Consider the following 20524-nt stretch of genomic DNA (forward strand, 5'->3'; position numbering starts at 1 on the left):
CATCCTCAATGATTAGAGAGACAAGGTGATCTGAAGAAGACCTCTGTGTAAGCTCAAGCACTTGTCTCTCTCACCAACAGAAGTTTTTCCAATTAAAGATATTACCTCACCCACCTTGTCTCTCTAATATCCTGGGACTAACAAACACTGCATACTTAGTGATTGTTTCTTGGCGGAAGGAATTCATGGCTGAGTGCTAGAACCTGTAAAAATTTCAGCAACAGCTCTTCTTTCTCTTGAGTACTACAAGTCTGTCTCCACCTCATGTCACCCTGCCGTAAGCATTCTCCCTCTCATCTATCTTTTTCCTCCCCAGTCTGTTACTCTTCTGAGGCTGCAAAGCCTCACACAGGGAAACACGAAAAGGGCTTTTTTTTTTTTTTTTCTTTCTTCCAGGCTTTTCTCACTCTTAGTCCTTGTCTAAGTGGTGGAGCTGATCCTGGTGAAGCTGATCCTGTGCCACTGGTTCAGCAGAGGCTCTGTCTTTTTCCCTCTGGCCGCTGTCCCCTCAACTTGCTCACTCTCTTCCACCACGCTTTCCTCACTCTAGGCTTTGCTACTTCTTCCTAATGTCTTGATTCTATATGGGATAGCAGAAGGCAGCTTCGGATTGGCCCTCCTACTACAAATTGCTGCTGCAACCACCTCTGCTTAGCTTCACTTGGGTGAGCTGAGATGCCTCATCCTTTCTCTGGCTGATCCCTCCGCTGATTTCACTCTTCTTGGTTCCGCCCTTCAGTCAAACATAGCTCCCTTGCTCAGTGACTGGTGAGGAAAGGGAGAGAAAAGGCCTCCAACAGGTGGACGTCTGCCTGCTGAACAACAGGGTAAGAAAGCAACCTCCAATAGTGAGCAGATGGTGAGGATTTAAAAAAATATTGGGCAGAGAGCATAAAAGTCCTGGTGGCCAGGATGAAAGCTAGCGCCTCTAGCCATAAACCAAGGGTTAAAGTAAGTCTGGCACGTAGGCCTTGAAGGAGAATGCTTACATGGAATTTCTGCGCTCTGTGGAGATATTAAAGATCACATAGCACTTTCTGAAAGAATAAGGCTTTGCCTTGGTATCTTTGGCCAAAATTTCTCCTCACCTCCACTTCTATTCAGTGTTCAGGGCATAGACTGGCTGTCGCCCACAGGTGGATACATCTCAAGGGTGAAGCCATTTAAGTACAAACATATTTTATGAAGCACTTAGTCATAAAAAGTGCTAAATAAAAGAAAAATCACTACCATTATTAATGTCCTAAAAGGTGGCTATAAAATAATGTCAGCTATTACTTTAAGATCATATAAATTTTGTAACATTATTTAACTGTAATTTGTTTTAATTAATATTTTAATAAAAAAATTAAAAAAAAGTGTAAACCTCAATTCATTTCAAGGTATTTTAACAATATGTTACTCTGGTAAGTAGCTGTAAAACCTTTTAAAGCCTCGACACTAAATATGAATTATTCCGTAATGAAATCCACGTGTTCTAGTAATCAAAATTGTATAGTGTTCTATAGTAACTTTTAATTTGTCAGAATTTCTTAATCTAGGTTTTATTTCCTTTTGCCCTTGCCATCCAGTTAAAATATATAGTTTTATATGAGATGTTTGCTTTGACGCTCGTTTATTATTTGGAATAATTTGAAAATATATTCACAACCTAAAGCAAGATTCTTAGTAAAGAGGGAAAAAATTGCTGCAAAAAACTTGCATCTGAAACGTGTTTGTGTACTTAAATTAAAATAATCACACAAAAAAAGAATCAGTGTCAAATCAGAATAGACAAATATTTGACAACCAACCAAAAAATTACTAGTTACTTTTGAAAATCTTGCTCCCAAAAACTAACTAGTTATTCTTGTACCTTAGTTTTGGGATGCCCAAATTTGAAGCCCCCTTAAAGGGGCCTCATTTTCGGAGGGTTAATGCTTTGATTACGTAGCTCCTTTAAGGGGTCTCAGGTTGGGCACTCAAATACTTGGGGACACCAAAAATCATTAGTCACTTTTGAAAATCTTGTCTTAAAAAATGTCACACATAAATAATCCAGAAAATACTTAGGAGTCAAATTAACATCTTAATTTATAACAGTGTAAAAATCTGGTTCACTGTTAGTACAACTGAAATCAATATTATCTGTATTTTTATACCTAAAAACTAACCAGTGTCGGTTTTAATATGCAGGAGATTATATGTATCCTTTCATTTATATGTTTATATATATTTAGTTGAGAACAGACAAAACCAGAAAGACGATAAAATAACGGAAGGAAGTGGCCTAAGATATAAAAACTTTCAGGTCTGTATAGCAGAATTTATCACTAAAAATTAATGTTGGCAAGCTGCCAAGCCTCAGATAAAAGCAGCACTGTAATGTCAGAAATTTAAAATAGGGGTAATGTACAATGTTAAATAGATACATTGGAAAATGCTATTATGCTTTACATAGTCAGGCAAACATTTTATTTTCAAGTTTCAGTTTTTTAACATGCATCTTTATGAACTTGGTTATAGTTTCATTATCAAAATTCTCAGCAAGTTGCACAGGCGTTAGATCTCCCAGGAGGCTTTTCACATCAGCTTCAGCATTCAGCAATAAATAGCAAATTCCCAAGTACCCTAGATGAAACAAAGATGGTGAAGAGGATTTTGGAGTCCAAAAACTTCTGTTAATATTACATCTATATTTCTTATATTTTGTGGAAAAACAAAATTAGTTCACCTATTTTAAATATCTGTTTAAATTTAAAAACACTATTTTAATTCCCAAAACAATCTAAGACAACATACGTGATTTCCAAGAATATTGTTTTAATAATAAATTTGCACAGAATACCATATCTCCATTTACTGGAGTATAAATGAAAAAAAACAAACAAACAAAACAAAAAACAGAATTTTAGGAGATTCTGGGGAAGTTTTTTTCCTTTATATAATAAAAGCTTAGAACATTTTAACAGAATTGGTCAGCCTGCTTTTGTTAAAAACATATAATAAAGATTAACAGGTGTAACATCATATGCTAGCAGCACAATCAAAATGGAAAGACCTTTCAAACCTGCGGTGATGAAAAAGGGAATGACAAGTATTTTCTGAATTTGTACATCATAAAAACAAAAATGTAGTAAGTCCAGTTATAAAAATCTGCAGTAACAATTCTTCACTAAAGAGATAATCAAACACAGTCTCCTCCGCACACAGGAAATACCTTTTGAAACCTGCCTGATACATAACTTTTTTTCTTCCTCACAGACTAATCCTTCCATACAATATTCTTTAGGCATTACTTGTGTATCCTTATATTCACAATGTCTTGGTCTATCCTGCAAACTTTTGCAAGCCAAGATTTGCAGAGAACAGTTTCCTGATATGGCTTTTTTCCTAGCCACTAATATTCCCATGGAATATTATGCCATATTTTGTACGAACTGCTCCCCCATCCCTTTTCAAAACATGGTTGTATTTCACTGAGATTTAGCAGAGCTGAGATACATATATTTTTAAATAGACAAAGAGCTCTTAAGCACTTAGACAATCATTTGATTCCTTAACTACAAGTACTGAAAGGTCAACTGAAAAGGTTAAAAAAAAATCCAATAACATTCTTTGCCTTTTTTACATTATAAAGCCACCTATATTGGGGTTTAAAAATAGAGTCCTCTTAGAAGTCTAAACTTCTGACAGCGACCATAGAAAATATGATGTGTGAGAAAGTTTACCATAGACAATAGCAAGATGTAGTGCAGTAGCTCCATCACACTGGGAATTTGGGAAATTCACATTAATTCCAGGATAATGCAGCAGCAAAGATACAAGGTGCATTTTTCCAGTACTCACTGCAGCATGGAGTGGTGTGTTTCCATTTTCTGCTGCTTGGTTTACATCAGGTATGGGAAGTCCCTAGAATGAAAAATAAGCAGGAAAACATTTTTGAGCTGAACAACCAAAACAGATTTACAATGAGAAAAGTATCTATATTTCAGACCATAGAACAACGCCTCCATATTTTATATTAAATACAATATAAAGCCTTTTCTCTCTGGATAACGGGCTCAGGTGTGTCCCAAACCTGTAATGATCAAAAGTCATTACACCCATCTAGTGGCTGTGTGGAATTACTCAGTGATTTTTAGTCCTCTTCTTAGTAGACATATCAAGCCTAATTCAATAGTCAGCTCTAAGTGGAACTCTTGTTCTCTCTAGGTTCTTTTACAGCGTCTGTCACTAAGGTGTTTGAGAAACATCCAGCCTCAGAAGGTAGGCTCAGAACTGAATGGACATGAAGACTGAAGTACCCTCTTGACATTCAAGGTGGGCTTCCAAATAGATTGAAGGCATCATTAGCATAATAATGTGGGAAAACTTGCACTACTTCTGTAGCTCTTCTGTGGAAAAATTGTGTGTACAATAGCACTTAGGGGTCCTGGCCCAAATCAGGACTTCATTGTGCTAGAAGTTATTCAAAGATAAAGTAAGAGACAGTCCCTGACCTGAATAGTTTACAATCTAAACAAACAGGCAACAATTTTCTATGCAACCAGTCTTTCACTTCATGAGCAAATTCACTTACTGTGTATTTTTTTTAAATTAAAATTAACAACAATATTTTGGGCTTGCTGATATCTTTCAGAAACTGCTTCTGCCAAAGAAAACAACAGTTTCTATATGATGCCACAAAGTTGGATAGCCAGAGCTGGTGCCAAATTTATCCCCAAACTGGAAAAGTCCAAGAACCACATAGAGCGCTTCCAAGACCTGAGAGCTTCTGCTCATTAAGATGTCTACCATAACTTAATGTAGGACTTCACAACCACCACTCCTCAGCTCTGGAGTTGGGAGTCTGTCTGTGGGGATAAAGAAATTTCTCTCCCCCTTCTCCCCCCACCCATCCGCTAATAATCAACCCCTGTGTTTAATTTTTTTTTTTTTTATTTAAATGCACCCCTCACTGATACTTGGGAACAAGGCAAATTAAGTAACACTTCTTTCTATATTTTTTTAACTATTATTTTCCAGATAACAGCTAAGTGTAACTGAAAGAATAGAGGGCAAACATTTATTTTTCTCTGTTTTATCTTGTTTATTTATGCATTTGACAGCCTTTGAGTATAATTAGTTTCCCCTAGTTATGTGGTTCTTCCATACAAGAGGGGAGAAAGAACACTTTTTAAAATAGGAAATATGATTGCAAAATAACAATCACTGGTGGAGTGACTGAAGAGCAGGGCAGAATCTGAGTCTTTTGCACTCAAAAAATCAAATTAAGGAGCTCTGAATTAATTTTTTATACCCACACCTTTTAGCCATTCTAATTTGTTATAAACCCTATGGAGTTCCTAATTAATACATTTTAATGTATTGTACTTAATGTAACTTTTTCAATCAACTGACCATATCAAGAAAATAGTCCAGTATCTTTGGTTGGTCATATATAGTGGCTAAAAATATGAGATTTCGATTTTTTTCATCTACTGCATCAAGGTCAAGCTGCTGGTTTATAATAAGATAATGCAAGACATCAGCATATCCCAGCTGGACACTCTGTAGAGCTCTGAGGAAGAAAAAAAAAATATATGTAACATTTCTTCATAAGGAAGATAAAATGATAAAAATAATGCATGGAAGTTTGTAATAGGCTGATTACCAATGGTTGTTTACAGTCCTATATAATTTTCTAAGAATTAAGAAAGGCACAGTCATTAAAGCCATAAAAAAACAAGTCATCCAAAGTCCATTATAAAATAAGTCATTCAAAAAAAATAGCAAGTGAGGCCATTTTATAAACTTATGAGGATTTCTAGTGGTTTTCTGTAACTGTGGAGGTCTATGGAGTATGCTATAACTTTGGCCATTTAATTGTTATGTATGTCAATATTAAGTCAATATTTGTCAAGCCTGGAATTTCTGCTAGGAATTGAAGTGCAACTCCTTCTCAGGCAGACCACCAATTGAAGAATGTCAAGTGTACATAGCTAACAAAGGCTTATCAGATATTTTCAGTGATAAAAACATTTTTCATAATAATGACAGTAATAGTAGCCATTTGCAAACAGCAAAATGGAACTGTAGGCTTTGGATATTATTGTCTCAACAGTGCAAATTTTAAAAAGGAGCCTAAAGCACTTGCTATAAAAGAGATAAAGAGACTCATTCAGACTACATGGCTGTGTTCTAGATACTAGAACAAGACACATTAGAATGAATTTAAAATTGAACAAGTGTCAAAAACAGCTTGACAAAGTGCCCATAAAAACCATCCTGAAATGACAACTCGCACAAGCTAGGAGGTTGCTGACACCCGCAAGTAATTTAGCCAAAGGAGAGTGTGATCAGAAGATACAATTACCAACGACAAATGAATGACTGAGCATAAAAGGAAAACGTGAAGTAAGAAGAGTTCTGAAAGTCACATTCAGCAGTGGTAACAATATAGGTCACAGAGCTTTTGAATTGACCATCAAATTGTAGAGAGGACACAAGCACTAGACTGGAAGGACTTGGAAAGTGCTACAGTCTGTACAAACGCTATCACTCAAAAGCAGCTGGAGGGTGGCATAAGATGAAAGGAGGCTGAACATTTAACTTATATTGGTCTGCCTTGATTAGTTTTCCTCTGAAGAGCAAGAGAGGAATGTAAGACAGACAGACAGATAGGCAAGCTTAGCTTACACAATACCCTCATATTTTCAGTCTAATAGAAAGTTCATCATCCAGAAACCTGGTTCAAAATAAGTGGCTGAAGGTGCATAGCAGGCAAGCCTTTAGGAAGATGCTAGAGAGTACTATTAAAATGTCTGTTTATAAAAATATTGAATGTATATGTATCTGATAATTTAAAAAAGAAAAAAAAACCCACCAGATTGATGAGGTGAGGTTTCAAGAAAGATTTTGCAATGAACTGCTTCAGACTGATTATTAGTCCATAACCTAGACCAGAAATGGTAGCATTTTTTGAATGGCACAAAACCAAGCAATTTTCATACCTTGTTTCTTTCACTCTAGGGAATCCTGCTTATGAGCAAAGATCAGAAACAAGAAATGTTAGTGCTGCTCCAATCCTTGAGGAAGCCACTAGGCAGAAATTTATCGTTCCGTGCCACCAGTGTGCATACTGGATTTGAAAGATAGACAAGAAAAGGCAAACGGGATAAGGTTGACTCCCCTACTGATGGGCTGCTGGTCCAGAGAAGATTTAATTTGTAAAAAGGCCAGACTGCAAAATTTTTTACTTACTCTGGTGAGCAGCTACTCACACGAGCAGTTTCATAGACTTCAGAACAGATGAGAGTAAGAGAGTAAAAGTGAGAGTAATTGCTCATCAGAGCAAGTAAATGAGAGCAAAGCTTCAGATGGTTGTCTGTCACTTGGGCATTTTGCTCAGTGAGCAACAGATAAGCATTTGTCTTTCAGGATTTTTTTTTTTCCTTTTACCCTTTGCTCTTGTGAATCCTTTCAATAGGAAACTCAGCTTTAGAAGAGTTACATCCTGTGGGTTTTTTAGTCTAAGTTAAGAGATTAAGGAATACATAACAGAATCTTTCAAGAAGATACAATATTTGTAAAAACGTTGCTCTTCTTACAACTCAGAAGATTTCAAAATATTTTATAAGCACTAAACAGGTTGACGATAAGACCTTGAATTTTCCTCCCTCAAAGGCAACATGCAAATTATTCTTTTGAAATTGGTTTTGTGCCCTTTTGGTCTTTATAATGCAAAAAGAACTGAAGAGATTTTTTTTCCTCTTTGCTTGTTTATTCAGCTTAGAAGTATCCAGAAAGTCACATCTAGCTTTCCCTACTTTTGCTGTAGGACTTTGTAGTGATCTCAGATGTTGATTAGGCAAGCTCTGTCACTGCCTAACTGAAGAAGTTGGAGGATTGAATCTTTAGTAAAGGTGGTCTCTCTCAAAAGTGCTTATTGGACTTTGGAGTTAAAGTTTTATATACTTACATTAATTTTCCCTTTTCTCAGTTGCTTAGCTCTGTCTGATAGAATTTTGACATCAGGAGGCCAGAGTTCCACATCAGACAATCTGAATTGATTTAAAAAAAAAAAAAAAAAAATCAACCAGCTTTCAGGCTCTCTTTATGGCTCAGTGAAGAAGAAGAAAAAAATCCCTTCAACTTCTTTTGCAGGTGATTTTTAAAGAACAATCCTGCTATAATTGCATTGGAAACAACCTGGGAATAGCCAGTTTGTTTTTGGAGACTTTAGATCATATGTCAGATATGAGCTCCTTCTGCTGCTTTAAAGGCAGCATTTTGCTAACCATGGCTTTTTCCACAAAGAGAAACAGTGAATGTAATGCATCATGTTTGACTCGCACACGACTTTGCCTCCAAAGCAGTGTACGTTCCTCAGCCATAGCCGAAATGATGCTAAATGGCACAAAAAGGAGCAAAGGACAGAAAGCTTGACTTTTACAACTCAAAGAATCATGAAGGAAAGAACAATTCAAACTTTTAAAAGTTACAGTAGACAAAAGCTGGATTTTCACTAACATTACAGATCTATGAAGATGACTATGTGCATATATAAAAATGGCACAGTTGTGACTTTAATATATGCTTTGTTAGGAAATTCCAGTATTCATTTTTTCCTTCCCTTTGCTGCTGCTTTCAAGAGCCTTTACCCTCACTCACTATCCATTTAAAAAAAAAGTTTTAGTTGTAAATGTGAATTTTGTGTTCGAGAAGGGTACCCGCCCAATTGCCCTGGAGACCAAAGTCCCATTTTTCTACAGCATAAATATAGCATATAGAACAGCAGCAGCATATTTGCCTCAGAGTGTCCTCCAACCTGCAGCAGTTATGATATTCCTCACCAAAGCCAGGAAGGTAGTTCATTCTCCATGTCTGGTCAATCCTGGTGTAATTTAGTAATAATTGTAGTGATGACTTTGGGTGGCTTTGTCAATTAGTAGTAATTGTGGTGGTAGCTTTCCATTTCCACTTGATGTAGAAACCATGATCTTGAATTAATATAAATTTTACAACAGAAATTGTGTAAGATTGAGGAAAAGATGGAGAGGAGGGAGTAAACTTGTTAGTTTAAGTATCTTAATCAGCAAACATGGAAATATAATTTTGGAATATCTGGTAAAGTGACTAGGTATTCAAAATTACCTTGATTGTGAAGAAGTCATTCAGCAAGATGAACAAAAATTAAAGTCAAGATGCTAAGTGGTGTGTGGTTCGGGGAATAAAGTAGAGCCACATTAAAGGCAGGAAAAGGCTCAGAGCATCCCTTCCTTATATGCATGCAGAGGAGACCCTTCATGTGAAGATTTCCTCCTGTATGTTTAGAAGGGAGAGGTGCTATCTTTAGATCCAGTACCTGACAGTCCAATAGGGCCTCTTCTGTAGCCCCCCAACCTCCACCTCTCAAGGAAAGTTTCCCTTAATGGGGTTTTGCAGCACTTTTGGACCTTTGGGAGTTATGAGAGATTGATCTGGGTCTTTTGAAAAAAAACAAAAAGCAAAAAACAAAAAAAACAAACAAACAAACACCTCCTCATTTTTAAGAGACCAAGGACAGAAAAAAAGTGGTAGGACCCCAGCATATTATGTGAGGCTACTATCCTTAGCAGATAGAGCTACCGCAGTGACCCTACTTCTACAATTTATCCCAAGTGACTGCACCCATTAAATCCAGAAATAAGAACACATATTCTCTCCTTGTTCCACATACAGAATTCCTACTCCTTTTAATGGAAGTCATGTACGTGGACCGAGGGAAACTATAGTTTTGGCCTCTAAGTATCACTCCAAATAAAAAGGGCTGTCTTTCATGTTTCAGCCTTTGTAACTTTGACAAGCTACTCCCATGGTACAATCTGTGCTCTTGTTAAGAGGAGTGAGAGATTAAGAATCATGATCCATGCAATGATGCACCATTCTAGCCCTAACATGCAATTTCATATATACTACCTTTTTTTTAAATCCATAGTTGAACTTGGGTATTATGTAAAGATTATGCAAATTTAGACCTAGTCAGTTTGGAAATATCCTGGATTTGGATAAATCATTATTGGTGTATTACAACTGCTTATCACCTATAAGTAAGGAATGGATATAAAAAAGAAATACAAAGTATGAGAATACTTGCTATATTATGAACTCAGCAAAATCTGTTGTGTAAGTTCTGGCTTGGATTCCATCTCTTAAAGAAACTAAACTTGTATGGTAAGAGAAGCAGTGTCTTGTGAACTGGTTTACATATTCGTCAGGACAATATCTTCATACTTGTGTACTGAGGAGTCTCCCTTCCCCCTTTACAATTCTTGTTGCGGAAGGGACACTTGAGATTTTCTCCCCACTTTAAAAGCAGAGAGAACTGCAGCATTTTGATGTTATTTGTATACCAGCCACAGTGCCTCTATGATCTGCGTTTTGTAAGATAGTTAAGTACTATGATAACAGACTAGCTTACATTAAATTACAATCTATTACACTGCAGTTTATAAAAATCAGAAAATAAACAAGCAATTTATTTTTCAAAACACTTTTATTTCTTTTTTTAAACAGTTTGATAAAACCATTCATTGGCATTTAGAGTTCAACTGTAAACAATCACAATAAGTTACTATTGTGTATTGAACTTTACACATTTTTACACAAAATTGCAGCAACAATCCGTAGGAGTAAGTTAAATTCAGCATATTTGAGAATGGATTTGGCTACTGAAACACTGTACTGGAAAAATCTGTGCAGTCAGGTAAGTAAAATTATTCAAAAGCTTGATGTTTAACTCCCTCCTGTGGTGTAAGTAAGCAGCATCATAATTCATCAGCTTCTATAAGTTTATATAGTGCTAGTGCTATGATTAAAAAGTCTGCTTTCACTCAGAACAAGTTTTTAAGTTAACAACACAAAATCCTCGCTCATGAGTTAGAGTAAAGTAGAGTTTCAAACAGACAAAGTTGTTGTAAACATCTTTCCTTACATGAAATTGGTATGCCACATTTTGATACATTTGTAACCTTTTTGACTGACACACCCTAGGAGACCTTCTCAATTTTTATGTTGCAGTAAGACTTTTAAAGAATGACCAAAAAGAGTACTTAGTTGTTTTGTGTGCAAAAGCCTATAGTAAGAGTTTTAGCATTTACATCCAAGACAATTCACACTACCATGAATATAAGCATTGAAAACTAAATTGTTACCCACCGTTTGGGGATGGATTCTGTGTCAGTTGAAGCCAATGGCAAGGCTCGCACTGACTTCAGTGGTGAAGATCAGGCACTAGCTAATCTAAAGTGAGTTAATTTTAAAGAAACTGTCAACTTCAAAAATTGCTTGTCCTAACAGTAGGTGGTAAATACTCAAGATGACTATAACCAAAAGATTAGAGAACAAAGTTATTTGTTTCAGTTTGTTAACTTTAAGTCAGTTTCCCAGTCTGTATGGGTCTTCCACACACCAGAAAAACATGACTTTTTTTTTTTTTTTTTAATTAAAAAGTAGCAACAAAAATGGGCAGGGTTATACAGTCTCCGAGACCATTCCTGAAAGTCCCTTAGATTACTTTTTAAAATGGATTAGGTTTCAGATTAACAATGTCACTTTAATGACCATCTGAACCCGGGTCTTAATACTGCATCCTGTGGACACCCAAAATTCCCCTTGATGTCAATGGGAGTTTTGGTTGCACAAGCACTGCAGGACCAGCCTCAAAACACATACCAATCCAAAAATCAACCAAAAAAAAGAATCAATGACTGAAATTTAGAGCATGATGTTCAATCACTCACTTTCAGGCTATTATTCTGACATTTGGGTGTCAAAACGAGTAGCCACATGTCCTTAATGTATTTAACATGAAAAATTTTTATCTGTAAATATGAATGGGCTGAGAAAAACATTATCTGAATTTTCATAAGTGGATCTATAAATCATTATTTGAGGAGGTGTATCGTGTATTTTTACATGGGAAATGATAGATTTTAGTCTAATTTCAAGAGAGGTTCATCACATTAAAGATTCGTAAGTAGAACTTATTTTTAAAGTTACTTTGTCTAAAGGCTTCAACATCTTTCAAGTATTATAGAAAAAAGATCAAGCCAATGTCATAAAACATGCCTCATTTAACATAATAGTTATGAAAAAAGATTGCAACCAAGTTTATTCAGACAGTTCAACCTCTCTTAAAAACTCATGACAGAGTATCTTACCAAAAAACCCAAGGAGCATAAGTTAACGTGATTATTTTGGTTACTAGCTGCAGGCCTTGATAGATTTGATGCCACAAGTATCTGACAACATAAATAAGATTACAATTCACAATCATAACAGTAAAAAGAGTGGGGATTTGAACTGTCAGGTAAATGTTTTTCAAAGCAGCTGGTTTAGAGAAAAAAAGCAAACAAAATAAACTTACCACTGAGGTGGTATATCTGATAAGACTAATAGGTAAACTCCGATAAGCTCTCATGACAGATGTCAGTGTTCATTCACTGTCAAAATTTGTTATGATAACCAAATACAGAGGAGCCTATCCAAAATAGGAGAGGGTAGTGATGTGGGCAGGAGGGAAGTCAGTATACAGGACCAAACCATTTTCTCTGCTAAACTGGTAAAAGTATGAGAAAGAGGCTAAAGACCTGCTCCTATGAAGAAAGTCCACGTTTTTTCCAGCACACAACATAAAAAGTTCAGTCAAAGCACGTATGTTCCTCAAAACTCAGAAAATAAGCCACAACAAGCAGTTCCCATAATATGTCGCAGATATTCCTTGCCTGGGCCCATGAAGTTTCCTTGTGAGGTATACATGTAATTTACATGAATGGCAGTACCTACTAGCCTTGATATTTAGTACAGTTTCTACTGCTTTTTGAAGTTTAACACTAAAGGGCCAAGACAGTTTACATATTCAAACACACGGCTGTGGTTTTGCCTATACATATACAGTTCTGCGCAGGCACATAAAAAAGGCTCAAGGCATTATTCAATATTTGTTTTAAACAAACTTAAAGTGATCTTTAAAAAGAGCAGTGCAGTATTTGCTTAAGTTCCACGACAGTCAAGAAATGTGTTTATAAAGTTAGTTACTAGATAATTCTCAATACTAGATTTTTAATTTTCTTACCTTTCTGTAACCACTTTATTTGTTTGCTTTGTAGTAGCAGAAACAGAACTCTTGATATGTAGTTCAGGAAGGAGCTTGGTACTGACCAATGCCTTATAAAACTGAATTTTAAAAGCATTAAGTTGTTTAGTGACTAGACTTATATTTTACTTCGATGTTTTAAATACTTCTGACATCCATAACTTAGCAAGCAAAAGATTGGAAGTATAAAAAAAAAAAAGCAGCCATCTTCTAGTCTTTTGAAATTACCCACCCCACTAAAATATATTCTTTCCTACTACAACAGATTCCTTAGGACAATCTCAACCCTAGAGAAGCATTTACTGTGAAAACTGAGTCCTACATCGGATTTACTGAGGCCATGAAACTCCCTGAAAACCGATTCAATGCTTTTAGTCCAGACATTTTCCCCTCTTTTGAGATGAGACCATCACATCAGGTATTGTGAAAAATTATTAATGGTGTACACATTACAGTCTAATTTTTGCCCAAGACAGTAACAGCTCCCTCACAGCTGTTTACTATCTATAATGTATGACTACTTTGACATCTCTGCTGATTATGTAGCTGGTACACATGTGATCTAAGCTCTAAAACTACATATATAGTTTTAAAGTGCACATGAAATAATTTTTTTTTCTAGATTTAGAAATATTTTTTAATCTCTCTTCTACTGCAACACATAGAAGTCAATCCATATTTGGGACTTAAAGCAAATAAAAGGCCACTTCTGAAAGCAACAAAAGAAACTTTTCTTCTTTTCTGAACTCCTAGAAGCCTAAAGGTGTATTGAATTATTTTCAAAATTTTGTAAATCATAACAACCTGGGGCATTGAAATCAATAGGACTACTCATATGAATACGGGTTTGTGGAATCAGTTTTTAAGGGCCAAATTCTTCAATGCAATGTGGCTAATTTGCAAAGAACTGTTGGCATAAGCTTGTCCAAAAGAGAGTTTAATAGGCTTAGGAAGGATCATCTCAGGGTAAGGATGATATTTCAGTGTTACAGAGGCAGTGTAAACGTTTGTTTACCAGCCTGCCAGCATAGCAGGGAAAAGGGGACATGGCCCTATGTTTTGCACATTACTAGCCACATTTCTGGTCCTTACAGGACTGTTTGCAGCCACCACAGAGCTGCCCTCAGGATGCAGTGGGACCAAGTCACCACAGAGGTGCAACAGGATCGGGGGAGTGCAAAAAATTAGAGATTTTATCTTTTCACACCTCTACCTCAATGCTCTGAGGCACATCAGCCCCACTCCCCCATCCCCGAGTGGGCTTCATATTTCCAGTAAGATTCAGTCATAATTAAGGTTTGTTTTTTAAAGAAAGGAGACACAACCCCCTGCAAATATAGTTACTTATAAGGGAGACACTGATAGGCCTTTGTCTACAGCACACCAGCAAGTTTCATTGAAGACATTCTTTAAATGAAACTAACACCACTTCTCTAAGAAAAAAAAAAAAATGTTTTGAGAGATGTCCTATAGTGGAGTTCTCACCTTCAGAATCTCTCAGTTAATTGATATACACAATGCTTTTGGAGTCACAGGTTTAAAAAACAATAACTGTGCTGAGATGGATTGAATTCTAAAGGTAGGAACTTTCCTATAGGGGACTATAAACACCAGCCAAAAGCACAGATTTAGGTCAGACTCTTTAAAAAAAAAAAAAAAAAAAATAGATCAGTGCTATAAAATTAAAGCCAAAACTGTTTCAGACAGCTTTAATGTGAGAAACTCATTTGAGAGCTGTATGAATCCTAAATAAGCCAAATTAAAATCTCCTGAACCCAGAAGTTATGGTATTCCATAGAATATTTCCCATTACTTATTAGACAAGAGTGTTTTATTAGCAACTCCGAGTGCCATTTAATTTTAGTTGCATAGCTCTCACTAAAACCTGAACTCTAACTTTGTCTCAGCGCTGTTTAATTTAATCAGATATATTTTTCTATTAATATTAAAAACAGCCATTATCAAAATTTCAGCATTATTTTGCATTTACCTTCACTACAGCATGCCAGAGATTTGCTAGCACAAAAGCTCGTACAGCTAGTAGCCACTGTGTTACTTGAGGATTATTTGTTGTATATTTTACACTTGAAAGCATTTTTTTATATCCAGTTGTTTGCTCTGAAGACATGACGTTTAAATAGTCAAGGAAAATATGCAGTTTCTGGTTGCTCAGTAGTCCCATAGGATATTCACTCAATGTGGCAGCAAGGATGGAATGCAGATCAGAAGGTTGCAGTTCAGAATCCAACTCCTCAAGAAATGCAAGTTGCAATTCATCCTCAATAATACCCATTTCTAATTCCAACAGTTGCCTTTTTTGATTGTACTGTAGCTCTGACAGCCAGAAATGTGCAAAATGTACAAAGTTATCTCCAGTGCAACACCAGACACCCAAGTCACTAATGGAACGATATGCTTTCTCCAGCCAATCTGTCACAAAAGTACTATCAAAGTGGTTAAAAACCTTATCAAGTCGTCCTCTCTCAGGTGAAAAGAGCAGATGAGATGAATCCTTTGACGAGACAGCTGCACTTAAATTTAACCTTGTTGGTTCACTCAAATGAGGAGGCATTTTCTTGCCAATATGAGGCAAAGGTACAGCCTTAAATAAAGAGCAATTCCTGATCTTAAGAGAAAAGAATTCTTTTTGTAAGCTACTATTAACATCAATGTGAGAATTATTCAACAAGGAACACACGTCTGGAAGGTGAAGGATCTCATTTTGGCTATTTGTGCCACTTTCACATAAATGTTCATGGTTTACGTCTTCTTCCTCCTCCATATTCACATGGGAGACAATCATAGCTCTTCTGTCCTTCAAACTTTGCATTTGGTTAAACAGCAATACAGAATATTAGTAACCCTAGCTGCAACACAGACAATAAGCACAGCAAGTCACAAGTCAATGGATCTCAATATGAACCTGAAAGAAAAAAAATGAATACAGGAAATTAACTCGTGGTCAGTCTCCATCTTCAGTTGCTTCTCTTAAAGTAAAATATACACCTTTTCATCATGTCCAAACTACATATCAGTATTACCAGGTATTATTTAGGGATCTCCATATCATGAAGGAAAAAAAGAATAGCTCAATAGCAGAACGTAGTGGAGGAACCTAAAAGGGGGACCTCATTACAAACTATACTAACTCTTTTCCTTGAATATGTTCAAGCAGATTTATCATATACAGCTGAAAGTGGATATTAATACTATAAAAGGTATTTCTATACACAAAATTTAAGATAATGACCTCTGATAGCAAGTGTCCCTCTACCCTGTTGTACATTTAATGCTGGTTTCTCCTCTTTTGCAGTTTAAATTCAATGAGTTAGAGCTTACCTTTGTTGGGTAGTGGAAAGCATCACAGGTGACTCAGCGAATGAGAAATCTGAAAACTTACTGCATAACAATACTCTCTACTTTAACCAATAAGATTTCAGTATGTAAGTGATCAGAGGCTTAACATCAGAGATCAGTTTTAAATGTCTCTCTTCCTTTAATTTTTAAACATGGACATTAAAGTCAGTCAGAGGCAAAGTCTCAACTATTATGTCCATCAAAGCTGTTTTCATAATGTTTCATTTTCACCAAGACATGTTTGTGTGTGCTACCTTCTGTGCTTGCTAACTTTGTATCAAGGCACTCAATGGAAAAACTGGGCAACTATAAGCCCACAGCAGTGGGTTAATTGTGTGGAGAATGTTCACATAGATTGGCACAGACAGCACATGGAACAACATGCGCAGCGCAGAGGAAAGACCACCAGGCAAACTGATTGCACAAGCATGATTAGGGGTTACAATGTATATTGCAACAAACCAGGATGCTGGTCCTATTACAAGATCTGCCAACACAGGCAGTAGACAAGGATGAAATAGCTGCCATGGTTACTAACTGAATACTGTGTGTGAAGCTAAACATGGCTTATATCCAGACATGTCACTAACTATTTACAAATTTTAAGAGTTGTAGCACAGAAAGACAGGTGTAAGAAAAGAAAATCTCCATATCCAATGCGTCAATCCTCTGATCCATTTGGTCTCCTTATCAGTTTATCATTCTATTTGCTAGATTTAGAAGTTTCATCGTTTATGGGCCTCAAGTGGTCATAACATCTGTCCTCTAACATACCACAACCAAGCCTTCAGAGACCTTCATAGAATATCAGGGTTGGAAGGGACCTCAGGAGGTCATCTAGTCCAACCCCCTGCTCAAGGCAGGACCAATCCCCAATTTTTGCCCCAGATCCCTAAATGGCCCCCTCAAGGATTGACCTCACAAGCCTGGGTTTATCAGGCCAATGCTCAAACCACTGAGCTATCCCTCCCCACTTTTCTATAGTCACTCCCACTCCCCCTTCTTCCTTCCCACTGAGTAGCTGCTTGATCTGCCTGAAAGGCTGTTCAAGTGCTTGCCTCATCAGGGCCCCTCTTCTATTGCCAGTGAAGTCAACAGCAAAACATTCACCACCTTCTGTGAGAGTAGGCTCACATCCTTAGGCAGATTGTAAAGGCCCAAACCTCCAGATGAGGAGATTCCAATTCCCATTGGCCCCCTAGATGAAATAGCGGGAGCTCTGTATCTTGCAAAAGCAGGCTCCAAATAGTTTGTTTTACATTCAAATCAAAAGCATAAAAATGTATATTTTACTGTAAGCATCAAGTTATCCTGGGTTTCCTAGTAGGACAATTTTTATTGAATTTGAAAGTCAATCTCTACCAGAAAACTAATTTTTACTGCTCCTTTGGGTAGTTATGCTGATTTTGTCTCGACCTATATATGCTAATACAATTATTTAGACAGACAGACAGACAGACAGACTGGGAACACTAAATATGACATGTATCCTACAAAGAAAAACAAGATGACATGCAACCTGAAGGAGCGGTATAATAGTCACTTATTGCTTATTATAGTGACTATGCTGTGTAGGATCTGATAACACCATAGCCACAATGTACTTGTCTTTGTTTTTAAATTTACACAACAGGATGTTACTCTTGGGGGAATTCTGCACCACTGCACGTGCGCAGAATTCATGTCACCCGCAGATTTCTTTGCTTCCCCGCAGAAAAATGACTTTCAAACAAGGAAGCAAAGGGAAGCTGCAAGAGCAGTCACACACCGATCCCTAGCAGTGCAGGTACATCATTTCAGGCACCTGGAGCAGCTGGCAGAGAGATAAATCACCACAGGGCTGGGGACACTTCAGCCAGTGGCTCCTCCCTTGAGACGGGATCAGCTGCTAGTCCCATCTGGGCTGGAGACAGGAGAGGACAGGACTTCCTCTTCCCCTGAAAGGAGTGACTGGGGCTGTGTCAGATCCACCCCCAGAAACCTTCCCCAGCTGCAGGAAGCTCAGCCTCCTCCCCTGCTTCCTGCCCCCATTGCTCCTCAGCTATGGGGAGAGGGATCACTGTAAGGGAAGCTGCTCCCGCATCCACCCAACCCCCATGCATCTGGACCTCCCATACCCAGTTACCCCTGCTAAGTCTCACATGGTACATCCAGAACTCCCCTAGCCCTCCATACTCAAACCCCACCACACTAAACCTCAACCCCTGCATCAGGAACCCCCCTGCACCCAGACCCACACCTCTGCACCCAGACCACTGCCCACTAAGCTCCCTGCACTCAAACCCCCACCCTGATGCCCCACCCCCGAGCGCCCACATCCAGACCCCACCACTGACCCCCAACTAGCTGCACCCAGACCACCACCCCACCAAGCCCCACTCCCACAGCCCTCCCCGCTGAGCCCCATCCGCCTTCACCTGGAAGCCCCTGCAGAGTCCCATTGCCCCTGCACCTGGAACCCCCCAATGAACTTGTGTGCATCCAGATGTCCCCCACACCTAAACCTCTTCACTGAGCTGCCTGCATCCAGATTGTCCCACACCTGGATTCCCCACACACTTGGATCCTGCCTGCCCCACACCTGCCATAGAGGAGCAGGACCCCAAGGTGTTTCTGGGGCTGGCCCAGTCCTTATGCTGTGTCAGTGGTGATGTTGCACCCGGCCCTGAGTCCATGTCCTGGGGGTGGGGGAGCTGCAGGTGATCTCCCACCTCCACGCAGCCAGTGGCCTGTGCTCCCCACTGCCATGCTGGAGCCCCTGCATTTATTTCTTGACAAATAAAACCTGCCGAATTTTAAAATATCGTGTACAGAATTTTTAACGTGTATGGCACAACGCCCTCCCGAGTCAGGAGGTGCACAAAACGCATCGCAGCCACAACCTGAAGCTCACGCCACTTGGGAGAGAGCGCAAAAAAGTTTCCCTTGAGTCAGATTAAAAAGACAGCGCTCCCCTCCGTCCCTGGCAGCACGGGGAGCTCCGCGGGCACCTGAGCCAACCTGAGAGGGAAGAGTTAGTAACGCCTGCAGTGGCCTGACTCAAGCGGAGCCACGTCCGCCCCTCCTCCCGCGAAGCCCCCCGGCGGCGGCGGGGGCGGCGAATCCCCCCCATTCACCTGCAGCCTGACGTTGAGCATCATGGAGGCCACGATGTAGAGATAGGGGAAGTTGATCCGCAGCTTCCAGGCCAAGTCGAAGAAGATGAGGAGGGTCCTGGTCAGCCCCTTGCAGAAGACCCCGTAGGACCTGGCGGCGGCCGACTGCGAGAGCCTAGCAGCCAGGGCGGACAGAGCCGCCGCCATATACACCCCGCCCCCACCGGGCCCTCAGGCTGCACCGCCCCCGCTCCGTACTGACCCGCTGGGGAGCCGCTCCAGGGCCTCTCCAGCCCAAAGAGCCCGGATGCGAGCGCCGTGGGGGAGATGGGAAGGATGAAATTTACATACGTAGGTCCACTGCTTGCTACGTCACAGCAGTTTTTAGTTATGACGGCACGGCGCAACGACGCAGGCTAGGGGCCACAAAAAAACTGGGCAAAGAGCGGCCCTCCGCCGCGCAGGCGCAGTGCTCGCAGGGCCGCTGGGCTCCTTCCACAGCCCCTCCCACCTCAGGACTACGCGTATTAAGGCTGTGAACGCGTTTCAGGCTGGGAGGGCGGGCACGTGCAGTACTGACCTTACCAGCAGAACGGGCGGGAACGGAGGAGGGGGTGACTCAGACGACGGGAAGCAGGGAGAGCCTAGAGGGCCATTGGGGCTTCTTCCCCTGCAGAGGAGAACAGGCAGCCCCGCAGGGCGAGGCTAGCGCAGTCTCTAGCCACCTTACCTTTGCCAAGGGCTGACTAGCTCAGGCTCTGCCCCAGCCTTGATAGTGGCTGTTTTTCGTGAAGCAGAGGGAATTATGTGAGGGTCTTCCCTTGACTCTGCTGGATAAAACCTTGAGAGTGTGACCCAAAGGTGCCCTGCAGGGGTAAGAAAGTGTTGCCCTGAGTTCTTCCTGTCCAGCTCCAGGCTGAATCCCACTGCTCTGTGTTTTCATAGGACGTATATTTTGCATTCATTTTATTCT

The 20524-nt window shown here is 39.2% G+C and overlaps 1 protein-coding gene across 2 annotated transcripts; it reads right to left on the minus strand.

Moving 5' to 3' along the window:
- Positions 1–5388: 5388 nt before the first annotated feature.
- SMIM10L3 (small integral membrane protein 10 like 3) lies at positions 5389–19789 on the minus strand. 2 transcript variants are annotated; one of them, XM_074965299.1, is made up of 2 exons: positions 19573–19789; positions 5389–5542 (listed from the first exon to the last, which is right to left on the minus strand). In XM_074965299.1, the coding sequence occupies exons 1-2, from the start codon at positions 19756–19758 to the stop codon at positions 5510–5512; spliced, it is 219 nt and encodes a 72-aa protein (XP_074821400.1). In that variant the 5' UTR covers positions 19759–19789; the 3' UTR covers positions 5389–5509. The 2 variants fall into 2 exon arrangements, with proteins under 2 accessions (XP_074821400.1, XP_074821401.1); XM_074965300.1 differs by lacking the exon at positions 5389–5542 and adding an exon at positions 15745–16022.
- Positions 19790–20524: the final 735 nt, after the last annotated feature.

This window comes from Natator depressus, chromosome 10, assembly GCF_965152275.1.
Source record: "Natator depressus isolate rNatDep1 chromosome 10, rNatDep2.hap1, whole genome shotgun sequence".
Taxonomy (NCBI): domain Eukaryota; kingdom Metazoa; phylum Chordata; order Testudines; family Cheloniidae; genus Natator; species Natator depressus.

Bases quoted from the DNA above. Each gene is read 5' to 3' on its own strand.
- SMIM10L3 (XM_074965299.1), bottom strand. From the start codon at position 19,758: ATGGCGGCGGCTCTGTCCGCCCTGGCTGCTAGGCTCTCGCAGTCGGCC. The intron at 5,543-19,572 runs GTGAATGGGGGG...TTTCTTCCTCAG, and splicing joins TGCTCAACGTCAGGCTGCAG to AGCTCTACAGAGTGTCCAGC.